Source organism: Manacus vitellinus, unplaced genomic scaffold (genome assembly GCF_001715985.3).
Source record: "Manacus vitellinus isolate BGI_N305 unplaced genomic scaffold, ASM171598v3 scaffold_40_pilon, whole genome shotgun sequence".
In the NCBI taxonomy this organism is placed as follows: domain Eukaryota; kingdom Metazoa; phylum Chordata; class Aves; order Passeriformes; family Pipridae; genus Manacus; species Manacus vitellinus.
The window spans coordinates 2,766,442-2,793,132 of NW_021940541.1; the positions used below are offsets into that span (position 1 = coordinate 2,766,442).

Below are 26,691 nucleotides of genomic sequence, written 5' to 3' on the forward strand. Positions count from 1 at the left end.
CCATGGAGCACTTCAGACCTGAAAAAGCCTTAGTAAGGAGCAGAAGGCAATTGTCTGCTTCAGCATCTCCGACAGGGGCATGGACACAATCCAGCTACAATTGCCTTTTATTCCATTCTTTCTAAGCTCTTCACAGCCCTGCAATAGTTTGGGCTGTTAAATGGAGTCTGCAGGTGCAGCCAAACACCCAAAATGCAGAAGCTTCCACTGAGGAGGAAATGTATTCCAGGGTGATAGGACTAAGATTGTCCTTCTCTGGATTTTTGCAGAAACAGAACATGTTTCAACATTATTAAAATAATTCAGATCACTTTGCCTGAAAAAAATGTGGATCTGATTACTGCTAGTTTGCATTTCTTTTTACTTAAGTTTGGAGAAGGCAAAGCTCTCCAGTGAATTAATTAATTTCACTCAATTTTGACAGACTGCTTAAATCAGCTTAGAAGTGCCACAGCTGAGTAAACCCATCCCACAGCCCGTGATTGCTTCTCTGGGAAGGACCTGCTCAATACCAACAGCAGCTGAAACAGTGCATTAAGGAGAACCACTTAATTAAAGAACTCTTGCAAGAGCAGACAAGGCTAAAGCCTGTTCTGTTCCTATAACAAATTGATGTGAGGTCTTAAAAAGTGATAAGGAATTTTTTTCTTTACATTCGTACATTTACCTTCATGATCCAATGGAAGATGTTCCACAGGGTCCCAGATCTGATCCCCCTTTAGCTTTCCAGGCTCACAACCCACAGACAGAAGTTTGCAGCTGTCTTTTTCCAAGGCTGGAAGTTATTTTGTTGGTATGTAATTAAATTAAAATGTTTAATCAACCTGAAGTTTTCAAAACTGGTGTGTTATGGATATTTATCTCCCACTTAATGCATTTATGTAATTATATATATTTTATAATATGCATTTCTATATAAAAATACTGCACACTTAGCCCTCTAATATTTATTTCACTCTTGAATGGTCCATCAGCCTTTCATGTGACAACCTGGCATGAACTTGATCCCAAAGAAAATGTACACTGCAAAAGTTCATTAAAAATGTATATCCCTATGAGAATGAGCTGTCAGGCCTCTGGACCAAAAGTGTCTTCCCATATTGATCTGAGTGGACACAATCTGTGGACCAGCTCCTGTGAAATACTAATTCCTTCCTTTCCTGACATGTAATAATTTTCTTTTAAGTGCAGCAGAATTTGAAGATGGAATCACAGCACAGTTTCTTAAGCTAACAAATCCCTCTGCCTATAATTTCTGCAGAAAATATTTTCATGTGCTTTATCATGAGGCAAAAATTGAAATGCAGTCACCTACAACTTAGAGATGGCACTAACATTTGTGTTTTCCTTCTCAGTGCTGTGTTTTCCCATGTTCCAGCACATAACTGGAGTCATCAACCTTGTTGACCTTTTTAAGTTTTGATTTTGTAGAGATCTTCCATTACTGTGAATGCTTCAGAAAAAACAGCATTCCCAGCAACACCTGCAGTCAGATAAACTCCTGTCATCTCCCAGTTCATCCTTCCCTTTTGAATTATTTATGAAGATCATGAATTTCTTAGAAAATCAAGCAGCAAGACACCGAGAAGTGAAGAGAGCCCTTTGTAAGTTTGTACCTGGGAATTAATTTACTTACCTGAATTGGGAAGTGGCCAAAGGGAAGGTGTGCAACCCCATACACTACACAATGAAATTGCTTCTTGTTGCTCGTTGTTGCAGGTCAAGCAGGTTACTGTGCCTGTAAATTCCTTTTATATAAGACCCACTTGCTGCAGACGACAAAGTAATCAAACCCTGCTCACCTTGGGAGCCTCAGAAATTCCCACAGGAAAGCAGAGATGAGACAGGGTTTGTACCTTCAGCAGCTGATGGGAGATTTTCCAGCTGCTCCACTGAGGCCAAGATTTCACCCAGGATGGTTTTGAAGAGGTTCTGTCTAAAACAGACCCAAAGAAATGTTTCAGCAGCAGGACATGGTGCTCAGAGGTGAGAGTGCAGTCCTGGGCTTGCTCTGATGCTTCGTGGCAGCATCTGCGTTTCCATAATCTTATTTGGAAAAAATAATCATTTCTGGGTTTAAGCTGTAATGGGAGAACTGAACAGCACAGGTAATTCTAAGGTTGTGATCTGCTTCTATTCCATTATCTAGGCAATTCCAAAGTTGTAGTGGGCTAACAGAATGTTTTGTCTCTTCTTCTTTTTTATTTTTAATCCTGTGGGTTTGTGTTAGAGATCAGTGCAGCCTCTCAGGCTGCAGATCTGTGTGTTTCTGAGCAAAGCAGCTGATCTGTGGGTTTACCAGGATGGAGGGCAGAGGAGCTGCAGGGTGGGCTGTCCAGGAGGCTGTGTCATCCCCATCCTTGGGGGTTTGAAGGGCTACTGGGGGAAAGCTCTGAGCAGCCAGGTCTGACTCTGGAGATGAAGCAGGGGTTGGACCTAAGCCCTCTGGAGCCCCTTCCCACTGGGGTTATCTAGAATCCTGTGAACTGTGTGGAGAAGATCTTTTACTGAGACATATTACAGATATTATAAAGGCTTGCTACTAATTCATGTGTACCACTTTTTTTTTTTTTTTGGCTGACCTCTGAGAGTCCCGAATGGATCCCTGAAAATATGAAAGGGAAAACATCAAGTTGATCCTGTCTGGAATGATCTATTTATTTTGGTGTGCCTGCCAAGCTGAGAGTCACAGTCCCATCTGTCTTGCAGCACTGGCCAGGCATCCCAGCTCATCAAGGCAGGCACTGAACAGAGACTGAAATGTAGCAGTGCCAGAGAATTTACTGCTGAGGTAAAAGCTGGGAAAACATGGGTGACTCTCACAAAAGTTGACAGAAATACAAGGTTACTGTGAGGATCACAAGGGCTGCCCCAGGACTTCAGTTCCTTGACCATTATTGAGGTGTTTGGTGTTTTATTCTCTGCAGGAGTGACAACAGAGGTGACCTCTGAGGAGAGAGGAAAATTAAGTCTCCTTTTAGATTCTGAGAGGGGAATTGTTTCAGTCCATTAAGCCTGGCATGGAATGCAATTCCAAAGAGAAAGGTATGACCCTGCAGCAGCCAGGGCTGTGCCAGTGTTGAAGCAGAGGCCAGGATCAGCCTCCCTGTGATGGTTTGTGTTTGAAGCAGCAGTGAAGAGCTGCCAGCACAGGGCTGCGAGCAGGGAATTCATTCTGCTGGAGCAATGAGCCAGAAAAATTATCTATGAAGAAGGATGGTTGTAAGTGAGGTGGTTTGGGATTTGTCAGGGTCACAGAGAGATTTCTAATAGCCCACGACAGATGTTAATCAAGACCAATATGAGCACTTTGCAATGTGCAGTTAAGAAGCAAAACTTGTGCATTTGTTGTCTAAGAAAGACCTTAGAAATGTTGTACAGGATAAAGCACAGAATTTGACTTCAACTCCAGCAGAGCTTACATCAAATGACATAAACTGATTGTAGGACCTCTGTCTTCTTTGTGGGCTGGAATTAAATAAACTTTAAGGTCCCTTCCAACCCAAACCATTCTGTGATTCTCTGATAAACTTGGATAATATTGCTTCTGGGAAGCAAAGGCAATATTAAATGATTGCATCTACGTAAGAGATCATAACTTCATCTCCCTCTCCTTATTCCCATTAAATTATTTAGGATAAACTGTTGGTGATACAGTGCTGATGATGGAATCCCAGTCCAGCAGTCCTGCTATTCAGGACTTATGGACAGCACAGCCAGTTACAGAATACATTTGTATTTTGCTACTTGAGCCCAATTAATATCAAATGGCTTGTTAGCAATTAAATAGCTTATGTTTAAATATTAAAAAAGCTTGGGAGACAAATATTTGAGGGAAAAGGCTATTACAGGTGCTTTCTCAGTTTAGATACTTGGCACATCAATTTATGAGTCTCTTTTATTACATTTTATGAGAAACAAAAATGAGTCAAAAAAGCAAAAGCTTTTTCTTAGTAAACAAATTCTCTTGTTTCTCTCTCCTATCTTAAATATTGTTCTTTAGCACAGTTTACAGTAAATTTGATGTGAGACACCCTACCTCGTTCCTTGTTCCACACAAGCAGTTCCACTGGGTCTCCCTTGGCCATCTGGGTCTCTGTGGTGGATGTCAGATGAGGAGCTGGGTCTGTGTGTCTCAAGGTCCTAGTCCTGCAGCTGAAGGCAACTGCAACTTCTCTTGCTCTTCTCTCACTCTTGTTTACCACCAGCCCAGAGAAGCTGTGGCTGCCCCATCCCTGCAAGTTTCCAAGGCCAGATTAGATGGGACTTGGAGCAACCTGGGCTTAGTGGAAGGTGTCCCTGCCCATGGCAGGGGGTGGGACTGGGTGGTCTTTAAGGTCCTTTCCAACCCAAACCAGTCCATGATTCTATTATTAATGATTTACTCAGTAAATATTAAACAATGACTGAGGGCCCATAGGGATGGACATTGTGGAGGTCTGAAAGATATTCCTCATATCTGAGTAATGAATGAATAGCATTAAAAGGGGGCAAATAAGGCTTCTGGTTGTCTGGTCACCTATAAAGGTGTATGTAAGTCTCCTATTGCCTCTCAAGGAGCCAAGATTTCACCTGTGTCGTAGCAGACCTCTGGGAAAGAACTCCTTAACTGCAGTAAATACTTCAGCCATGCTTAGAATTCTAAAATCCATGCAAAAAAATATTTGAAATTACCAATCACTATTTATATTCTTAATATAATGATATTCACAGAATGATATCTAAGAGAAGTTTAAAGAAGTAACGTGATGAGAGGAAACCATTGTGGGAAAAATTGCTACAACATTGTGAAGGACAAATAATACACAGTTCATCTCCCTGTTGCTGCAGAATGTTTATCAGAGAGACATTTGCTACCCACGTTTTCTTGGTGATTTTGCAAAATTGCAGTGTCACTCCCTTCTTCTTTTACAGTTAATCCAGTTTGTGCATTGTCTGCTGATAAGTAAAGAAATTTCAGCAGGCTGGTCTGGTGGAAGTGTCCCTGCCCATGTCAGGGCAGTGGAACAAGATGAGCTTTAAGGTCCCTTCCAACACAAACCATCCTGTGCTTCTATGGCTGCAAAAGGCTGTGGATATTTAGGATTCATAGTTGGGTCCACTAATGGGAATTCTGAGCCCCTGTTCATCTCTTGAAAACCCCTGCCTGTGACAGAGAGCTTTTTGGAGATCCAATAGTGGGCTGCAGCCAAAAGGGCTCTGACTTGTATTGAGGAAAATTCTGAGTCTCTGTGTTTCCCACTGATTTCTGTATTGTTGGACGTGCTCAGTATTTTGCAGTGTCATGTTCTACTATGGGGGGGGAAGTTAGTTACACTCCATATAAATATTTAGTCACTTTTTGTAATGTTTCTGAAATGCAAGCCAGCAAACTATACCCTCAGTCCCCTTCTCAGTTCTTTCTCCCAACTTTCTAAGTTCAATTTTCTCTCATCATTGCCCTGTTCTTAATTCCTGGATTACATGACAGAACAAAAAATATGTTCTTGTTTAGTCAAGGGAAAAATTACACAAGTGTTTTTACTGCATGTCTTTGTAAGTAAAGTGTCTTCATACACATTACAAACATAGAGGAATTCTACAAAAACAGTACTGTGGTATTTATTAACATAATATTTTCTTTCCCTTGATTCAGTGCTGATGCAAAAACCCCATCCTTGCCCTTAGGTTTAAATCATGCTTTAATTAGGTCGTTATAAAATCACCTGTGACTTTATTAATCTTGCAAAAATAATAGTTGTTTTCTGTACATGGTGGCCTGAGAATTGTGGTTTATATTTGTTTAAACTGCTTATTTTGTTACATTAAGTGCTTGAACTAATTAAAGACATTTTTGGGGATGTCTCAGCTTTGGCCTAATAAATGAGAGGCACAAGAAGGTACACACAGACACTTCTTATTGCCCATAAATCTGCACTTATTGCAACTGTAAACTCTGGAATGTAGTTTTATGGCTCCCATTTCATCGAGAACTATAGAGGCTGTTACTGATGGCAGATATTTGAGTAAGAGCAGTTTTGAATTTTAGGTTTGATTGCTTTTAACTGTGAATTATGCTGAAGCTGCTGTAGTCATTATCTTAAAAACTATTTAATTAAATGTAAGTATCCAGCTGTGTGTATTTTTAAAGAGCCAAAATGCTTTAAGATCTTGAACAGAAGAGCAATATATATAATATATATATTTATATCACAGGGTTAGCAAAAAACGTCCCCCCTCAGTTTTCTTAGAATTTTCTTACTCTGGGGTATTTCATTTGCAGCTTTAGTGACTGTTTTAGTCTCTATTTCTTGTGTGTAATTTTAATTTCTGAAATAATAAGCAGGAATTAAGGGCAGGACTCAGCCAGCACGATCAATATGCAGCGTGCCTTGGGCAGGGAGAGGAATGGAGACTGGAATCCTGTTCTGCCTACAAAAGAGGAGCAAGTCTAATGTGCCCTGACTCTTCTGTCCACTGCCACCAGACAGGAGCTTTTTTCCCCTCTTCATTTTTCTTCTTCAGTCTCTCCCAGTCCTAATTTCTTCCTGTCTGAGAGACCATTGTTCTCCTTCCATTTCCACTGCAGTCCCCATCCTTGTGCCAGATCGATACCAGAGCCCAATCCAAGTCTCTCTCCTCTCATTCCCTGTTGTCTTTACTTTTTCACTGTACCCACACTCTCCCTGCCTGGGTACCTGTCTTTCCCTGCCCACCTTTTAACTCATGTCATCACTCTTGGATTCCTCATTTGTCAGTGTCCTTAATTTTTCTTTTTCTTCTACAGAATGAGCTTATCTCTTCTCTCCCCTCCCTTCCCCTTCCTAATTTCTCAGAATTCTGTGTCTTGATCGCTCCTCTTTTTCCTCATTTCAGTGATATCCAGTCTCTTAATTCAGCCCTGTTCCCCTCAGATGTGTGAATCCGCAGCTGGTTACTCATACCAGCAAGAGCTGAGCTCAGGCTGCTGCCCAGGCTTCAGGCATGGCTCTGAGTTAATGTTGTGAGTTAAGGAGTCAGCATTAACTTGGAATGTCCTGGCTTTTGACTTCTCTTTTCACAGCTTGATGTTTTTGTAATGCTTTGTTTTTCTGGTACTTCAAAAAAATCCAGATGGGGAATAATGAGACAGCAGAATGTGTAACCCTGGCTTTGGCAAGCCTGCCACCCCATTGCCACAGCAATCAGAGCTGGTTAAAGGTGTTGTCCTGGCTCCTCCTGAAGCACTGCCCCTCCTGGTGCCACGTGCCAGAAAACCCACAATTTGGTGTCTCAGAATTACAGGATTATTAAGATTGGAAAAGACCTCCAAGAACATCAAATCCAACCTGTGTCTGATCCCCACCATGTCACCCAGCCCAGAGCACCGAGTGCCACGTCCAGTTGTTCCTTGGACACCTCTAGGGATGGGCACCCCATCACCTCCCTGGGCAGCCCCTTCCAATGCCTGAACACCCTTTCCAAGAAGAAATTCTTCTTGACATCCAACCTGAACATTCTCTAGTGCAGCTTGAGGCTGTTTCCTCTCCCCCTGTCCCTTGTTCCCTGGGAGCAGAGCCTGACCCTCTCCCAGCTCCCCCCTCCTGTCAGGGAGTTGCAGAGCCAGAAGGTCCCCCCTGAGCTTCCTTTTCTCCAGGCTGAGCCCCCCCAGCTCCCTCAGCTGCTCCTGGTACTCCGGACCCTTCCCCAGCTCCATTCCCTTCTCTGGACATGCTTCAACCCCTCAATGTCTTTTTTTGTCGTGAGGAGCCCAAACCTGGAGACAGGATTGAAGGTGCAGCATCACCAGTGCTGAGTACAGAGGGCAAACGATGAACATCTAGTGCCAAAGCCAGCTCAGCCACCTCGGGGAGGTGGCAGCTGTAGACAGGTCTCTCAACAGGGAACACATGGCCTGCCAATGGTGCCAAGGAACAAGAAGAAAGAAAAGCCAAATAACTGAGGTGACAAGCTGAGAGACAGCCAAGAGGGAAGGGTCAGCCCCTGGGCAGAGCAGGGAATCGATTCACCAAACTCCAAGATGCATCTCACTGATTTTCTGCAGTACCCTGACAGAAACCAGATACTACAGTGATAGCTAATTTAAAGGTATCAATAGACAGTCACACTCCAATCTCCTGATTCCCAAATCTTTTCCATAGTCACACAGTCACCCTGTCCCTCCCCAGCTCCACAGTATGCTGAAGCTCTGTGATATCACACACGTCTGCTTTGAACCGTGACAGATTGGGGCTGTGCAAACCATTTCCAAGGTATGGTGCAGCTTAGGATATCCCAGGAATGATTTCAAGCAATTACATACATGGATGCAACTTTGCACAAAGGCATTTTTTTTTATGAGCAGTGGAGATTTACTAAAGGATGGAGCTCTAAGAGTCACCACTGGAGCAGTACAGATCAGCAGGAGGCTGCATAGCTGCCCTGTATTCAAATCCCACCTCAGCTGCCTAGAGGAAAAAAAGATGAATTAAAAAATGCTTGATTTGAATGGAATTTCATCATCTGGATGTTTTAAATGGAATAGAAACAATTTGTCCCTGGAAGGTTCAAAAAACATGTAGATGTGGTGCTTAGAGGACATGGTTTAGTGGCAGTGCTGGGTTAATGGTTGGACTCAATGGTTTTAGATGTCTTTTGCAACCTTAATGAATTTATGATCTCAGAAAATACACGATAACGTAATCAAGGGTTAAGGTGTTGTTGAGTCCTCCTGAAATGCAATTAGAGAGATCCTATTCATGTTGTGAACAGCATACCTTTAATCTTAAACTATTTCAGAAGCTCCATTTGTGTGGATTTTTGCTTTGCATTTGCAGGAAAGCTCCAGTCTAGGTTAATAATATAGTGGCAGTACTTCACAATGCTCTCCAACATACAGAAGTAGCTATTAAACTGTCAACAGCACTAAAAGATGATATTTTGATGGCAATGGATAGGAGCCCCATCTTCCTGCTCGTCCTACTCAACATTTCTGTAGCTTTCAAGCACAGTCAAGCATAATTTGTCACTGACTTGCATATGTGACATTGTCTGAATAGGGAGTCTGAGCTACAACTGTGTCAATCAATTTTTTTTTGCAGGCAAAACTCCCGTAGCATCACCAGAGAGCTATTCCCTGTCCTTCTCTCTACCTCCTGCACTCATTCCTGTTCACCATCCACCTGGAGACCTCTGGAGGAGCTGCAGGACATGCCAGCTTCCCTGCTGAAGCTGTTCTGCTCATATTGACCTGTATAATCCCCTTCCCAGCTGCAGCCAGAGATATCATTATATGGACAGAGCAAGCAGCAAATTCCATCTCTGACGGGAAACGTTTCCAAGGGCTGAGTTGGCCAATATCTGCCTGGATATCTCCTCTCTTTCAGCATAACCTTTCCTTCAAAGCTGCACATATCCTAAAGGACATTTCCAACATTTAGTGCAGGTGAAAACATATTTGTTGGCTGTTGTTGCAAGCCCACCATAGGAGGGGGTGACCTCAGCAGTGATCTCTGTAATCACCACCTCGAAACCCTACTGCACCTGCAATCTGGAGGAAACAGCAGATCCTGGTTTGTGCCAAAATCTAGCAGACAATCACAAACCCTTCTGTCCCTGCTGCAGTTTTAAGCCAGTGATCAAAGTCTTAAAAGTCACTCAGTCCCATCTACATCAAACACCAATTAAACTTGTGTTTTTCTCAGTCTAAACCAGACTAGAGTCAGAATATCAGAGGCAGAAATAAGTTTTACTTCTAAGTTCTCAGGCAACATCAAATTATTTCGTGTCCTTGTGCCCCAAGTTGTTTTTCTTTCTTGTCTTAACTGGAATAATGAGAAAAAGGTGGGAGGAAAAGTGCATCTACCTGGGTTGTTCCAGAAAGGCTCAGCAGCAAACATTTTGAAGTCTGCCATGAAACATTCATCAGCCTCATTTGCATTACAGTGTAATGGTTCTCTGGGTGAAATCTTGAAATCATGGCAAATTTTTTTGATTTAGAGATTACTAAAATCACTCCATGCAGCTTGATAGGAAGGTACATGCTGGAAACTTCAATGAACCACATGAGCACAACACAATGCTGAAAGGATTTAAAGGAATTTGTCCTTATGTTCTCTGCATTTTAAGTTCTGAGTCCAGTCATTTTTTTACTGTTTGTTTGGCAAAGGCATATTTTCTAGAAAGGTATCTCAGAAATGTAGAGGTCACTGGTGTGCTCAGGACATTTTTGAAGTAAGTAATCAGTGTTTCCAAAAAACTATGTACCTCAAAAGTACTTCTGTCTAAGGTATTTTCTCCTTGTAAAGCCCTTGGTGCACTGTAATCAAGTTAACTCTCAATATCTTTTTTGACAGCAAACCAGCTTGAATCACATATTTTTAAGACTTTTTTTCTTTTTTAAGTTCAAATAACTCTTTCCTACAACTCTGTTTAGAATAGGAAGGTCAAAATACAATATTCCAGTGCTGCTGTTAGCAGTATCAGATAAAATTATATAAATCTTTGTTTATAATGCATTATTTAACTAAATAGATAATTGATTAAAAATCCTACATTGCGTCCAATTATTAGTTTCGTGATCAACTAATCAGAAGGAAGATTATTTTGTTATTATTTTCAGTTATTGTAGATTTGCAGACAAATGCTGAGGAAAATAATAGTGCTACTGCTGATTATTTAGAATACTTGCAATAAAAATTAAAATATCACCTTCAAAACCTTTTAAAAATAACGCTCCAATGTCTGGCTATTTTTTTAAAGTGAATTATGAATTTGCTGGCTTTCACTGTAGTTTTTTTTTTCCCCCATATCTTGTACTTGAAACGGGAACATTTTGGAAGCCAGGTGTTAGCTATTTAAAAGTCCAAGAGGTCATTCCAGAAATATGTGTGCACTTGGAGATTTCCTCGGGAAGCACTTGGAAACAGGGAGCCCAGTTCAATACTTAAGTGAAGAAAATGAAACATTCATGTGCCTTAGGCAGATATTGTTGCTGCAGCCAAGCAGGTTGAGGAGGCACAGCTGAATTTGTATTCCGTGCATTTAGGGATACAAATTCTCCCCAATCAGACTAAATAAATCAGCAGGCCCAGGCTTTATCATCGCAGATAACCCTTGTTAAACCAACGAGTTGTTTTTTTTTTTTTTTCCCCGGAGACAAAGGCTGGAATGAATTGCTCCACTGGAGCTGCCAGAGCAGCGCGTTGATGCGGGAGGCGGGAGGGGGAATTATTCATGCCCTCGCAGCCCGAGCTGGCACGTCCTGGCTTTCCCTGTCACCGCCGCAACAAGTGGCGGCTGTCCCCATCCCATGGCCCTGGAGAGCCCGGGATGCCTTCGGGAGAGGGAGCAGCTCCGCAACCCCGCAGTGCCCGACACGCCCGGCTGGACTTCCAGGTTAAGCCCTGTGCAAAACCGACTCGGGGAACGCAGTCCTCTGTAACTCAGATGTACCTGACCATAAACTTTGCTTCTTGGGAGAAAACGGCTTGTTTCGGTAAGTTGGTGCAGCTTCTGATGTTTTCTGAGCCTGCTGTAAACTCTTTTCTCTTTTCATACGTCTTTCTAAACACACTCTGCATTCTTTCTGATTTTAAAGGAAGCCTAAAAAGGCAGGAAATACCTTTATTTTTAACTCCAGAAAGTATGTAAGCAGTACCTACAGAGCGGACACAAAAGTTATGATCAAGCCTTCCTAAATTATCTTGTACTAATTAAATTTTCAAATCCCTGTAGCACCCTACTAAAACAAGGTGTATTTATGTTCCAAGCCTGATTTTTCCCAAACTGAGACTAACGTAATTCAGTGTCACATGCAAGAATCTGAAAGGAGTTTTATTTTCCATAAGAAAAAGTTAGTTTCCTGTTGGAAGTGTAACTTGTGTTGTTGCTCTTTATTCAGTTAAATACATTCCTGACTGGGTTGGGAACAGGAACTGAGACCTGCATTAAATCCTTACCATGCATTAAATATTCTGTTGTGTCATAAGATAGTGGAAAAACTTTGGTAACGTGGTTTTCCTAAGGAGAGGAAGGAGATATATTTTGTATGTAAAGGGTATGGCAGCGATGAACTAAAGGAAGTTTCACCACTTCTTTATAAAGTGAAAAACTTCAAAGTCTTTTGCTTTATTAATCATTATCAGCAAACCTACCTGTATTGTTTGTTTCAGCTGTCTGAGTTCTGTTATTTTCCAGTAGTGGTACTGTCAGCAGTGCCTGAGAGCTCTCAGGTAACTCAGTATTTGGCACAATTAAAAAACTGATATAAAAACAATCAGCTCCCCAGAGCAGAGGCCACGGGTAGGAGCATGAACGTGAAATGAATCATGAATGAGTCGATTGTGGATAACAAGGCTCTCTCTCTTTTTTATTTGTTTTTAATTGCAGAGTCCAGATTCTGCTGCTTCTGCTTTATTTTCTTTGTTTTGATCACAAAGGCATTTTATTTTGCATCCAAAAACCAGTCAAAATTTTGAAGGGATAAAAGTATAGCATAATGATATCTGGTGCTGACAGTAATTAAAAGCCCTGTGTTTTAAGGGAAAAAAAACAATCCAAGAGGTGAAAATAGGGATGTGTAAACAACAGGAGATATGCAAACAATGGATGTAATCCTGCACTCCTTAATCATGGGAGTAATCCTTATTCAGAAAAGTAATCCTGTTGCTTTGAATAGCCTCCCATCAGTAGGTGCTGTAGCACAAGGCCCAGCTTTTCCAGGGAGATAACAGTGTTTTACCTGGTTTTGTCTGCAGTGCAATTTTAGCAACACGGGTTTTAGTGATGTGTTTGAATGCATTAGTGATAATAATATTAAATTAGCCTTTACCAAATGTTCGGTTTTCCCTCTGCAAGTATGAAAGAGAAAAATGGGATAATGGATTAGATGTGTCAGGGAGAAGGTACAAACCCCACGAGTTTTATTAGAGTTGTGGAATAGCACTGCTCACCCTGTTGACCACATTTGCAAATCACTTTTGGTCCATGAGATATATAAACTTCGTGGGTTTTTTAGGGTTTGTTTTTTTTTTTTGCAACTTGAGCAAAAAAACCACTGTGACACCTGATATCTCTTAAGTATCTCTTAAAGGTGATGTTGATGAATACTGTTTATCTTATTTAAATACATGGGGTTTGTGGTAACGTCCTGTGAATATTTTTGCTGCTGTTATGGTTTGTGGTCTTGCCAAAATAACACCTGCAGTTCTGCTGTGCAAATAACCCGTTTTTATTTAGATGTGGGGGTTGTGTTGCCCGTTTTTATCAGCCCAGCTCAGCATTTCTGAGCTCTCCCCTTCCAGCCCGTGTCCTGCTGCCCTGTAATCCAGGATGGGGCTTGGGAGCACCTGTGTGCCCTTCCCCAGGCAGTGCATCTGTTAATGAGGGAAACTAATTACTTAAAAGCTTTCAGCACAATGGGGTTGAGAAGTATAAATAGTCATGAACTGCTCGTGGTGCCCTGCAAGCTGTGAAGCTGTGTCTGTGCTGCTGCCAGCAGTGGTGGTGTGGGTATGGATGTCACCCTTTGCAGTCCTTGCTCTGTTAAGGTGCTTCCTGGGGTGGAATATTCTCTTGTGTGCACCCTGAAGGGGCCAAAATAGAAGTGAAGTAAAAATGCAACAGTCCCAGATGGTATAAAAAACTTAAGTGAAGTTGGTATTAAGTACTCGTTTGGCTTTTTGTTGGCTGCAGTGGGATGTCAAAAATGAGCTGATTTTCTTTCATCAGCTGTAAGAGTTTAGCAAAGACATGCTGAAGATTTTGGTCATTTATATTTGGAAATGAGGTATAGTGGATTCTCAGTGTCTATCTGCACAGAGATGCAGGAACAGTTTAGTGCTGAGACTACATGGCTCTTATGGACATGAGGGTGCTGGAGGCAGTAAAATGTCCCCAGTGCCAAGAAACTGGAAGGCCAGACTGGCAGCTCCTGCCAGGGAGAGACTGGAGTGGTCCTTGGCAGCAGCATTTCCTTTCTTTTACTCCATACAGAATCCCAGCAGGAGCATTAAGTCTCTCCAGGCAAGTCCCCTTCTGTCCCCTGAACCCTGCCCCTGTGGTCAATTCCTAATCCTTGGAGAATCCCACAAGCATTGGTAGCACATCAACTTGAATTTTATAACCACAGTTTGGAGGATACTTTTTTATCCATCCATTCTCCTTTATTGAATTTTATAAAAAAACTCACAGGCAGCTATTTTTGTTTAAAGATCTCCCTCTGGCAACGGGCAGAGGTCAAGTGCCTATTTTAAATTTTTCCAACTTTTGTGAATTTTAGAGGTGGTTGTTCATGCAAATTTATCGAGAAGTCTTTAAAACTTGGCTAAAATGTGCTCATTTGGTGTCAAAAATCATGTGGGCAGTGATGTAGAGCAGCCTGAGTTGGTTTATTTTTTTTTTGTGTGTGTGTGTAAGAGGTGTTTTCTGTGATCACTGACATGACATTCTCATGTCTCTCTTCATTAGGGTTGGGGTTGGTGGTATTTGGTTGAAGGTTGGACTGGATGATCTTGGAGGTCTTTTCCAACCTGATTGATTCCAGGATTGGAGGATGCTCATGTCTCCCTGCTTCCCACACAAGGTGGGGGGATGTGTAGTCTCAGCTATTTCCACGGGTTAGAATCTCTGTGAGAGCAAATTTCTGGGTGTGCATGTTGGAAGGGATGGTAAGAACAGGTTTTGCACGGTTTGACAGCATTCCCAAGGGAATGTTGATGTATTTTGCTGCTCTTTGGGGTTGGTGACACACCAGCAGTGCATTGTGGCTGTTCTGCCTGGCTGTGGGTGTTGCTCTGGTGGATGGTCTTTGCTGCATCAACATAAACACGTGTTCAGATTTCCCACTGAAAAAGTTGCATAAATAGTAGTTAGATGATATTTGAAACAATACCAGCATTCAGTTCTAAATCCAAATACTACACAAAATAAAAGGCAAGTTTTAAAGCCCAGGTAGAGGAACTATTCTGGCTGTTGTTTTGCAGCTGAGAAACTGTGGCAGAGAAAGCAGGAGGACTGGAAAAGCCAGGGTGCAGCCTGCACAGGGTCTGGATTGAGCAAGGTCTGTGAGTGTGGTCCTGGGAATATCAACCAATGACTTGATTGGTCCCCCAGGTCACAGCCACGTGGCAAACTTCATCTAACACAGCATGGTGTGGACACTGGCTGTGGAGAGGAAGATGTGTCCCATGGTCCAACCTGTCCTTGTGATGGGAATTGCCATGTTTGCTGTGTGTAGGACCCTGGGGACAGCAGTGCCATGTGTGTGTGACCAGGGAACAGTCACAGCAGAAGGGAACCACAAGATGTTGTGGAACAAAAGATTAAACCAACATAACTACCTTAATTACAGGCTTATCAGCAGCTTCCTAGTGGCAGAAGCCACGAGGAATGCCCAGGGAGGTGGTGGAGTCCCCATCCCTGGAGCTGTCCAGGGAATGACTGGACATGGCACTGAGTGCTCTGGGCTGGGTGACAAGGTGGGCATCGGGCACAGGTTGGACTTGATGATCTTGGGGGTCTTTTCCAACCTCAAGGATTCTGTGATTCGAAGCAGAAAAGCTGTGCTGGTGTGACTGTACACGTTGCACTTTAATGTATGGCAACAGCACAGGTGAAACTGCAATGCATATTCTTAAAATAAAGGTTTTTACTGGTTCTCCATGTGTTCCTTTGCTGTAAATCCCAGTCTGAGAGCAGCCAGGTCTGGAGGAGCAGAGTTAGTAACAGTCCTTACCCTGTTTGTGGTCCAGCACAACCCCACCAGTGTCCCCCCAGGGCAGGTTTCAAGGGTGTTGAAACATTGCTCTTGTTTCTTGAGACAGTTCTGCCTCTGTATCTCTGAAGAGAGGGAGAGGTGAGCAGAGGACAGTCACACTCAAACCTCTCTCTGTGTGTGGTTCCAGGCTCAAACATGCCTCAGATTTCCATCAGTGATGTGCAACACTCATTAATCACAGTCCTGTGTAACACGTCAGTCATACACCTGACACTCCACTGGGAGCAGCTGGGAAAATTTTGGGAAATTACTGTCAGGAATATGCAATGACCACTATTTTGAACATGGATTATCTTTCCTCCCCTCTGTGCAAAGTATAAACAGCTCTCTTTGAGTGTTGTGTCTTGTTGATGGTACGTTACCATTAATAATTAGGTTCCTGCATAGGGATGTATCACAAACAACTGAAAATATGCCTTTGCTGCCTTTATACAAACCTCTCCTGATGATTCAAGACCATCAGTGCAGGATTTGTAAGGGACAGAGCACATAATGGTGCAGAACAAACATACAATAAACAAGGATGAAATTACTGCCATTTACTTTTGCCATCTTTTGGAAGATGAAGAATTGAGTCAAGAGAATGTGGATACAATTTCCCTTGTGTCTGTAGTATAGCACAGGATAAACATATGGAAAAAGAGAAGTGTTTTTAGCAGCAGAAGACAGAGCAGAAGGTAACACTGGCTGCACAATATCTTCATGCAAATTTATTGAAAAGTCCTTAAAACTTGGCCAAAATGTGCTCTAGAAGGGTTCAGCTCATTTGGTATCAAAAATCACGTGTGCAGCCATGTGGAGCAGCCTGGGTTGTTTTTTATGGTGCATTCAAACTGCATATGAAAGAGGTGTTTTCTGTGATCACTGACATGACATTCTCATGTCTCTCTTTGTCAGGGGTAGGGCTGGTCAAAGGTTGGACTCAAAGATTTTGGAGGTCTTTGTGGGTGCTCTGGAGCACCTCGGGGTTTGTGTTTCAAATCTGTTTGGATTTAATGGATTACATTTATTTTTATACTTCATTGATTTAGACTTCTGGTGTCTCTTAGCAATGCAAACATATAAAATAAAGTTGGGAGGTCGAGTACAAAACGTCTGGGAAGATTGGGAAGATACCTGGCATGGCTTGGCTTGGGAGTTCCCATGGGAAAGCAGGGCAAGGCACAGCCCATGGCCACACACAGTGGCTCTCTACACTCTTCTACCTGCTGTGTCTTCTGAAACCACCAACTGATGCTTTTTGGGTGCCAAGGAGGAGCATTGAAAGTTATTTTTAATTTTTTTTCAGTAATATCAAACTTTAATGGGCAATGTTCCTCTGCAAAGCCTTACAGGAAGGGGGTATTTTTCTGTGTGTGTAGTAAGTTTTTGTTAACAGGTCACCTTTATTAAGGGTAGATTATACTGAAAACAAGGTTTAATCAACGTTATGTGTCCAGTTCTCACTTTGCTAAAATTTTGTTCAACTATCTTTTTGCTCATGTGACTGAATAAAAATGAGACACCCAGTAAATTCCTGACCTTCATTAGTGATACTGTGCAGTACTGCAAAGGCAGAGGAGCTGTCTGCAGGGAGGGTCTGTGCCAGCCTGCAGGTAACTGCACAAAATATCTCCATTTTTAAAAAGGGAATGGAAGAAATGGGATTTCTTTCTCACTTTCTTTGTCTGGAATTGGATGTGGACACTCCAGTGTGCATTGTGGCACGGGGTGTGATATACAGAGAGGTCATTGAGGATGGATCTCTTGTACAATCCTTCCCATGTGGGATAAAAGAGTTGATGTCATTATGCAGCCTGAGAACTGCCTACTGGCAACAACCTTTGCCTGGTGAGCCCATAGCTAAATAAACCAAACTCTTATTTCCCTATTTTATCCTCTTTTTGTTATCTTTTATTTCAGAATTTCTCAAGGCTGAATTTTTTTTTAAGGCAAATGCTGCCTGCTTCAGTTTTTTCCCCTTTTTTTCCTCTTTCAGTCTTCTTTTTCTCTCTGCATATTGCCTTGAACAACAGCTCATGACCTACTTCTGTCTTTTAATTGCTGCTGCAATATGAATTTTAATTCCAACTGGAGTCCAGATGTATTGAGGGTACACAGCACATGCCAGAGCTGGTGCCATTTATCTCACAGGCCAGTGTTTTCCAGCCCTTTGAATTCAGGGACCCCTTAACCTCTCTGAAAAAATATCTAAAACCATCATCACACATTTCACTGTTGTCTGGTGATGGAAAATTGAGATAATAATTGTTAATCTAAATGCTAATATGTATTTTCTCTGACAGCTTAGTTTGTTTTACTGTTCTTTAACCTTTGACTAAAAATATTAATGGAGATGGATGTGAGTCTTGTGTTTGCATCCCCCAGTGCCCAAGTGAACCTGGCCATGGGCACTGACAATTTATAGGAGGTTATGTCTAGGGGTTTTTTATATATATTATTATACTTATATTTCTATTATTATACTAATATTTTTTTCCTCTTTTCATTACTATTTTTTGGTAATTGTGAACATGAGAAGACAAGTGGGTCATTGAGAACCATAGGTATTATACATGTGGTAGAGATCACAGCTTGATGAGCAGGGTATTGGGCTTTACATGCTCCAAGAGAGTTTTGTGAACTTTGTTCACAAAAAAATCTCTTTATTCATTTCTCTGCACTTGAGGAGAAACACTGGCTGCATGTACTGCATTTTGAGCATCTCACAAATTCCTCTATCAGTGGATATTTTGCTATTTTGCTTAGCTAAGATTTCCCTTTTTTTACTCCCTGAAATGGGTAGTGAAGGCAAGTTATCAATATGTCTTCAATGAAATTAATTCCACCAGAATTAAAGCTAAACTCGAGAAAGGCTTTAATTTGAATCATTCTATGACTGTAGCTTGTGAAGGACTCGGGGATCCTTTGGGAGGGAAAAAAATAAAAGCATCTATAAAAATGTAAGCTGGTTTAGGCTTGGTGAGATCAGATCTTGAAATTCTGGGACACACTAGGTTTTGTGGCTGGGAGAAATCCAGGGAAGGACAGCCTATGGGGGAGGATCCCTGCCTTCACCATTACAGTACCCTCTTTCCCATAGATATTTGCCAGACCCTGTTGCTTGCTAATCACTGCCAAGGAAGGATTTAACAGCACAGATGCATCAAATCATTATCCCAGTGATGTATGACAGGTATGATGTTTTTGCAACCTGTTCTCACAGCCGACATAACGTTACTGCCTGATATTATTACTGATATTTGATGTACAGTACAACTGTACTTAGTTAACTCCAATGCATTTTCTGCCAGAGCAGGAAGGAAAATCACCTTCTTGGAGAAATGCCTCAGAGCAGGATGAGTGAAAAAAGCAGATAGGAGAGTGTGAGAGGCAGAAATTTAGCACATTAATCCTGAAGACCCTCCAAAATCTGCGGAACCTTGTAGCTGAGATTTTGGAATACAAGGCAGCAGTTTAGCTGTGAAATAAAACTCTTTAAAGGAAACTGTCATGATATTACCTAGAAACATTTTAGAACAGCAGCTTAATCCAAATGTTTATGGGTAAGGTAGCAGAGAAATGCTTCTGTGCTCAAAGGAGAAGTACTTTTATGTTTGGGAAAACAACCTATTCCTCCACCAAAGGGCTGAAGATGTGCCTTAAACACAACATTCAGCCATGGCCCAGGGAGTCATCCCTGATACAACCACACTTATGTCTCCTTCATACCTACATTCACAGTGGCACCACAAGACCATTAAATAAAGTTTCATCTTCTTTTTGCATCCTCTGTGGAGGCAGGAGACCGAGTTTTGCATTGGTCTCTTGACTCCCCTTTGAGTGGTTGATGACAATTTCTGTGCTGCCATCCTGCCCACAGCCAAAACCTCCCTCAGCAGCACACAAAGCCTTCCACCAGCAGCTGAGTTATTAGAAATAGCTTTCCTGTACTTCTGTCCTGTGGGAAATGTGGGCTGGCTTGGTTATTGCACGTGGGAGGAGGATGCGGGAGCCAAACGCCGCTGCAGGTCCCTTTTGTCTCGCAGGTGGAAAGATAAAAGGGCTTGTAAAGGGGTCTCTGAGCCCTCTTCCATAAAACCAGGGGGGATTTTCTTGCTCAGGGCCCATGGGGGGTTGTGAGAAGGGCCTCCACTTGCATTTCCAATGCTGCTTTCACCCTGTGAGGCTGGAACAAGGAGCAAGGGATGCAACAGGGCAGGAGCACAGCTCCTGGAGCTCTGGGCTAGTGGAAGGTGTCCCTGCCCATGGCAGAGGGGTGTAATGAGATTGTCTTTAAGGTCCCTTCCATCCCAAACCATTCTGGGATTCTGATTCCTGCAGTGCCTGTTTGAGGCAAGTCTGACTCCCAAGTTTTGTCATTCCCTGCAAACCTCTTCCAGGTTGAACAGGACTGCACTGGGAAGGCTTGTGGAAGCCTCCAAGGGAACAGGGCTGAATGCAGGGTTGATAGGCTTGTGGGAAGTGAAAGAGCTGCTTCAGTGGCTCCTTCCAGGAGCTTGGGAAGCAGAAAAGTCAGAAAGAGCCAGCAGGGAGAAACCTGAGGAACAGCTCAGTGAGCTGCAAGGAAACCTGGGCTGCTGCCTGCATTTTACAGGGTGGGAAATGAAGTCCTGCCCTGGGTCTGGGAGAGGCAGATAAGGGAAGAGTGAGGAAGGGGGATTTTCTCACGTGCTGGTGCTGCCTTTCCAACCCTCCCAGCCTAGAGGGTCGTGGAGTGATTTAGTCTCAATCAGCTGTGCTCATGTACTGTTGGGATCTTCAGTGAGCTGCCCTGCCTCTTACATCCAAACTCCACTTTATTACTTCCCGTGTTCTTTCTCTTCCCCTTTGTGCTCCTCAGGTGGCAACTGTGTCTCAGCTTGTTTTCAGAAACCAGCAATAATATTTCCTGAGCCCATTCCTTTCTTTAATTCGTTGTTCTGGTGTCTGACACATCCTGCTCATACAGAGCTCTCCCTGGACTCCAGAGTCTCTCTGCAGTACAAGTGTCTTGAACACCATTTATTTTAATCAGGGTTTCCAAAATTCCGTAACACTTCAGGCCAATTTCCACAGTAAGTCTGAACACATTCAGCAAAAACATGTGCAGCCAGTGATCAGACATAATTGCCAACAATTTCACACCCACAGAATCCTTGCTTGCCTCTAACATTCCCAGAGCCCCATCCTTCCCACCACTGCTTCAAGCAGGAGTCTCCCAGTTGCTAAGGGGATGGAAATTTTTATGCACTTCTATATGAAATAGTTTCAGCATAAAGTGGAGAAATAACCAGAAAGATGTATGGGTAATGTTTTCTGTATTAAAGTGGAAGGACGAAACTGCAGTGAGAAGCAGATCTCCAGAGGTCTGGAGGCCAGGTTTGATGCAGGTACATCCAGGCGTTCAAAATATTACTTGATCCGTGTCTGCTGCATTTCACTGGAGCTCTGACAATTACAGGCTGTCACAGGAGACTTCCACTTCTACTCCTGGCTCAATTACTGTCTCATGCTTCTCATAAATTACCACTGCTGTACATAAAGTCAAGTTCATTCTCCTTTTTCTTTAGTATTCTAAGGAAAAGGGAGAGGCTGAACTTCTACCACCCAGCATCAAACTGAGCCCAAGCCTCAGATGAGCTCTTTATTGCATTTAAATTAAATTTTTTTTGGCAAAATTGTGGTTACTGATGGCACTGAGTTTAAAAAAACAGCTTCCTATGCTTATTGGCCATTCCCAAATTGTTGCTATAGGAGTACCTAGTACACCAAGGATTAAAATAACAAATATAGCTAATCAACTTAGGTCCTCTTAAAATTTCACAGACACAAATCAGTACTAGACACAACACTTAAGGACATCACTAGATTATATTATTGCTACTGTACTTTCCATACTGCATTCTGTTCCTTACACAGCCTAATCCTTGTTTTCCTTTTTCCCTCTTCTCACATTTACCTTAAGCTCTTTGTGACTCCTGGTTTCTTTCCCAAGAGATTAGTTGATTGCAGCTCAATAATGTCTGAGTAGTTCCAATCATTCCTTGCACTTGCTGTTTGTAGTGATCTGAGTGTGTCTACACACAATTCCTGAATTGTGTCCAACCCTGACACTCAAATGTGTCAAGCAGGCTCTACTTCCCTTGTAAGTGTTTCCCTTCTCTTGCTTCTCTGCTTTTCCAACTGGGATTGCACAGCCTGATTGCCAGAAAGGGTATCAGCAGAGGGTCATCTCTGGAAGTGCTCTCCTGTTGAAATGAAATTCCTCCAAACCTGGGAAACTGTGAAGTGCACACACAGAGCTACTGGAATATGGGATGAGTTGTTCCCAAATGAATTATGGAAGTGCTTAACTGAGCTGCAGGAGAGAAATGCCTCCATTCAGGCGGTACCTCCAAAAAATTCCATATCTGTTAGAGATCCCTGTATACTCCTATGACTTTGCCCCTCTTCCAGCTCAGGTGTCTCCCCCTCTGAGACACCCCAGTTAGTTGCATTTGGGCTGATGTCTGGAGAGGTGGGAATGGATTTGGCTTTGTGATGTCATGGATTGAGGTATGAGAGAAATGGCAGGGAGGTTGGGAGATGGGAAATGTTTTAGAGTCCTGGGTAAGGATGTAAGGATTTGACTCAGTTTAATAGAGGAAGAAGCAGTTGATTCATGTCTGGCACTTGTGCACAAATCCTCTCCAGGAAAAAAATATATCTGCTTAATCAGTTTGACCAAGGGTGATAACACAGTGTTAAAAAACAGGTGGCAATGGGATGGAAACCTCATGGAAGAGATAGGGTTTAGCAAACAAGGCTGTATTCCGTGTTACCTCCTCTGGCTTGACAACAGCAGAGGGAATGTCTTGACTGCACTTCCTGGCTCTTATGTTTTAATGTACTTTATTAAAGTACATTAACATTTTTGTTGTCCTAAATGCATGAGCAGCTCCTTGAGGAAAGAATTCCTTCGAGCAGTGGATTGCCTGCCCTATTCCTTTATGTGCTTTCTTTCCTCCTATGAACCCTCTATTGTTTCCCTGCCCCACGCTTCCACCCAGCTAATGGGTTTGTTCTGGGAACAGGAAAATACACTTCTGAATCTCAGGTCTAGAGTCCATCTCCTGTTTCTTTATCCCTCTAATGAGCCATTTATGTATAATTAGAGAAACGACCTGAGACACCTATTAAGAAGGATTTAGCTGTGGATCATAAAATCTGTAAAGAATCATAGAAATATGGAATGGTTTGGGTTGGAAGGGACCTTGAAGCTCATCTCATTCCACCCCCCTGCCATGGGCAGGGACACTTTCCACTAGCCCAGGTTGCTCTGACCTGGCCTTGGACACTTGCAGGGATGGGGCAGCCATAAATGGCATCACTGATGCTCTGTTTCAAGAGGGCTCATTAACTCCCCAGCACTGTTTCTGAATATGAAAAGTCTTCCTTTCACAGTGCAGGATTTTTAACTGTGCCCTGGCTAAGGATTACCTCAACCTGCTATAAATTGAGATGTTTCACTAATTGGTTTCTTGGTTCATTAGCCAAATTGTGAATATGAGGGAAATGGAAAAGGCTCAGAATGAATTTCCCTTGCAATCCTTAATTTAAATGGTGAATAATAATTTAGTGTTGAACAAAACATGTTATGTGATTTGCTGTGATGGAGGTAATTTTTTACTTAGGAATCATCTGCCACCTCTAAATCTTTGTGGGAACATTATCCTCAGCTCTGCCTCGTTCTGATCTGATGTGACACAAGGTAGAAAGTATAATCGTTAGAGTATAATGTAATAATCTCAAAATTTATACAGAAACACTTTGTCATGGGAAGTTTCTCCTCACATATTATTTTAAGTATTGAGATAAGAGGCAAAAATCTTTAAAAGTCAGCTTTAGGGCCATGGATGCCATGGCTCTATTTCCATTTCAGCCATGTAAGTAACAAAAATATATAACAAAAATACAATGTGTCCCCAGTTTACTCTTTCCAATGCAGGGCACTCAGCTAAAAATCAAAGATTAACTCTGAGCAGCTAAAAGGAACACATTCTCCTGATTCACAGAAGCCACTGCTGTAGAATTTAATCTGTTTTATGAAACCCCAACCATTGATTGTTATGGCATGACCGTGGCACGGGAGGTCATTTGTGAGCACTGAATTACTGGTTGCGTGACAGGGGAAAAAAGAAGGCTAAAAGCAAGGTTAAATTAAAGAAGCTGCTAGAAGCTATTTATGTGAGATGAATGGATATTATCCAAATTAATGACAGGAAACCTCCAATTAGCTGAATATTGATGCAGAATTACAGCTTTATAAGGTAAATACATGTTTTCTCAAGCCAAAGGCGTGGGTAAGGGAATGTTTATCCTGCAGCTGTAATGGGGGTACAGGTAGATGAACATTTTCTGTGTATTGGGGCACTGTGACCTCACTGCTGTTGCTGACAAATCTTTACAATAAATCTGTCATTGTTTCCTAACATCAATAGGAATATTAAACTTCTGACCTTGCTCTCTAGACTGTTATCCCAGAGTATGGGATGGGCAAAAGCCTCGACTTGCTGCTTTGTGTTTCAATAAACAGCTTAGCTTTTATTTTAGGGCAGAGGTTTCTTCTTCAGCCCAGTGTATGTTGTTTTGGCATCAGTAAGTGTGAGGGGGAACCTCTAAGCTTGTTTCTGTTTTGTTAATTTATATAATTTCTCTGCAAATATGCATCAAGGAGAACTGTGGCTCTGAACTCCTTTTGTTGTGTTTTTTTTTTTTTTTTTTTTTTTGGTGATTTATACACCATAAATAATTGTGTAATGGAGTTATTGGATCAATTTACTCCTTGGGAAGGGTAGAATTTTCTTTGGAATTCTCTTTATGTGAAAAGGGGGTTGTCCAAGGCCAGGTTGGATGGGGCTTTGAGCAACCTGGTCTAGTGGAAGATGTCCCTGCCCATGGCAGGGGGTGGAACTGGTTGGGCTTTGAGGTCCCTTCCAAGCCAAACTATTCTTTGATTTTATGATCTCCCAAGCTGTGTCCTCTCACGGTAAAACACTGCAGTTCACATTCATGAATCCTTGTAGTACACCATTAACTGTGTATATATGGTCTGCAAAAAAGCAAATTAAAAAACCCAAACAAAAAAAATCCCACCCCAAATTCCCAAGACCTATTAAGGTCCTATTTTCCTAAATATTTCTAAAGGATGCCCACAGTGTCTTTTATATAGTGATGGGAGCACAATAACAGCACCAGGCCAGAGCAAGGATCCTGTTACAGCCTTATCCTGATTCTGGTCATTCAGGTTCACAATTTCATTGCATGTTGTGCAGAAAAATTATCTTGTAACATTCCCACATCTCTTCCTATGCATCTTTTGAAGATGTTTGTTATTCTTGTCCATCTCTACCCTATTCCCTCTCTTTTGACTTTTGCTGACAAGTCCCAACTTATTTAGTGCCAGTATTTTCCACTAATGTTCCTTTTTCTGGGACATTCTGGGAAAATATTAGTTCTTAGTATAGTTCTGCTGTTTTAGGATGCAAACTGTGTTTAAGGAGATTTAGAGGCACTGCTGTACTTTATTTATTTACCTGGTTTACTGTATATTTTCCTTGGTTCTTGGCTGTGCTCCTTTGTCAACTTGATCTTCTGTCATTTCCATATAATTTATATTGAGTTTATTTTTTTTATATTGTCCACTGATGTATCTTAGTCCTATCATATTTTTGAGATGCCTGTGATATCAATATCCCTTTTTTCCAAATTAAGCTGGCATTCTGGATTACTCAGCATTTCTATACTATATATTCTTACTTGAACTCACACACTGTATTGCTTTGGTTGCTATTTTTATGCTTCAGGTACAAATGCAGCTTTCCTTGTCTTCACTGTTCTTTCAAATTATTTTTTTTAAACCCGAGATTTTTCTCTCTCCACTCTGTCCAAAAATACAGAGGCTTTTATAACCAACTTTTCTTCAGCTTTTAGTTGGTGAAAAAACCATAAAAACCCATGAAAAAAAAAATCCAAGAAAACTCTCTCAACTTTAAAAGCATTAACTGTGCTGTTCTATTCTGGTGTAGGTGGGCAAGGCTTTCTTTGCAGTCTCCTCCTTATTCTCCAGGGTTTTCCCAGTAAACTTCTCTATTTTCCTACTTTCCATTGCATTTTCCAGCACAGGGACTGCTTTGGAGTGGGATTGGGTTTTTTTCTGTGACAGTGTTTCTTGTTTTTTTCCTGTATCCGCCTTGTCTTTCCCAGTTTGTCTGACTACCTGAGGAGAGATTGATCTCCTCCCGAAAGCTGAGGGATATTTCCAACACACCTAATCGAAGACAAATGCTTATATATGTAGTTTGATCCAGATAAAGCACCAGCCCACCTTTACTTTCTTTCATTTTTCCCTGCCTTTGATCCCCCCAGCTGTTTATTTTACATTTCTAGCAAGAGACATTTAGTAAAGGCTTTGGATATAAGATGAATCCTGCAATCAGAGCTTTTCCTCATATTGTATTTTCAAACTGAAATCCTCTCGAAAGGTCACTTGAAGGCTTGAAATATTGGAGCATTTAGATTGCTGTTGATTTTTCTCGCAGTGATTGACTGGCCATCAAGCTCATCATGCTCTTCTACTAAAAACAGAGTAACTGGTTATGTTTTATTTCCTTGCAAAGAATTTTTCCATGTAGCTGCCAGTGGAAATGCACTGACCAAATGGTGCAGAGGAAAAACCATTTAATGTATGTGCTGTAATTAAAGGAAAGCCCTAATCCATTTATCAGTGCTTATGATGGGGGGTTCATTTTCACAGCCCATGGGAGTGTTTGAGTTTTTCTGCACATAGCCCAGAGAAGCTGTGGCTGCCCCATCCCTGGAGGTGTCCAAGACCAGGTTGGACAGGGCTTGGAGCAACCTGGGCTAGTGGAAGGTGTCCCTGCCCATGGCAGGGGGTGGAATGAGATGGGCTTTAAGGTCTCTTCCAACCCAAA

At 42.0% G+C, this 26,691-nt stretch overlaps 1 protein-coding gene across 2 annotated transcripts in view; it reads left to right on the top strand.

The window, feature by feature from the left end:
* Positions 1-11,235: 11,235 nt before the first annotated feature.
* Positions 11,236-26,691, top strand: part of CUNH10orf90 (chromosome unknown C10orf90 homolog) — a 63,944-nt gene continuing 48,488 nt past the window's right edge. For both annotated transcript variants that reach the window (XM_018078411.2, XM_018078412.2), the window contains exon 1: positions 11,236-11,455. In XM_018078411.2, the coding sequence (XP_017933900.1) occupies positions 11,290-11,455 (166 nt within the window). In that variant the 5' untranslated portion in view covers positions 11,236-11,289. The remainder of the gene's footprint in view (positions 11,456-26,691) is intronic.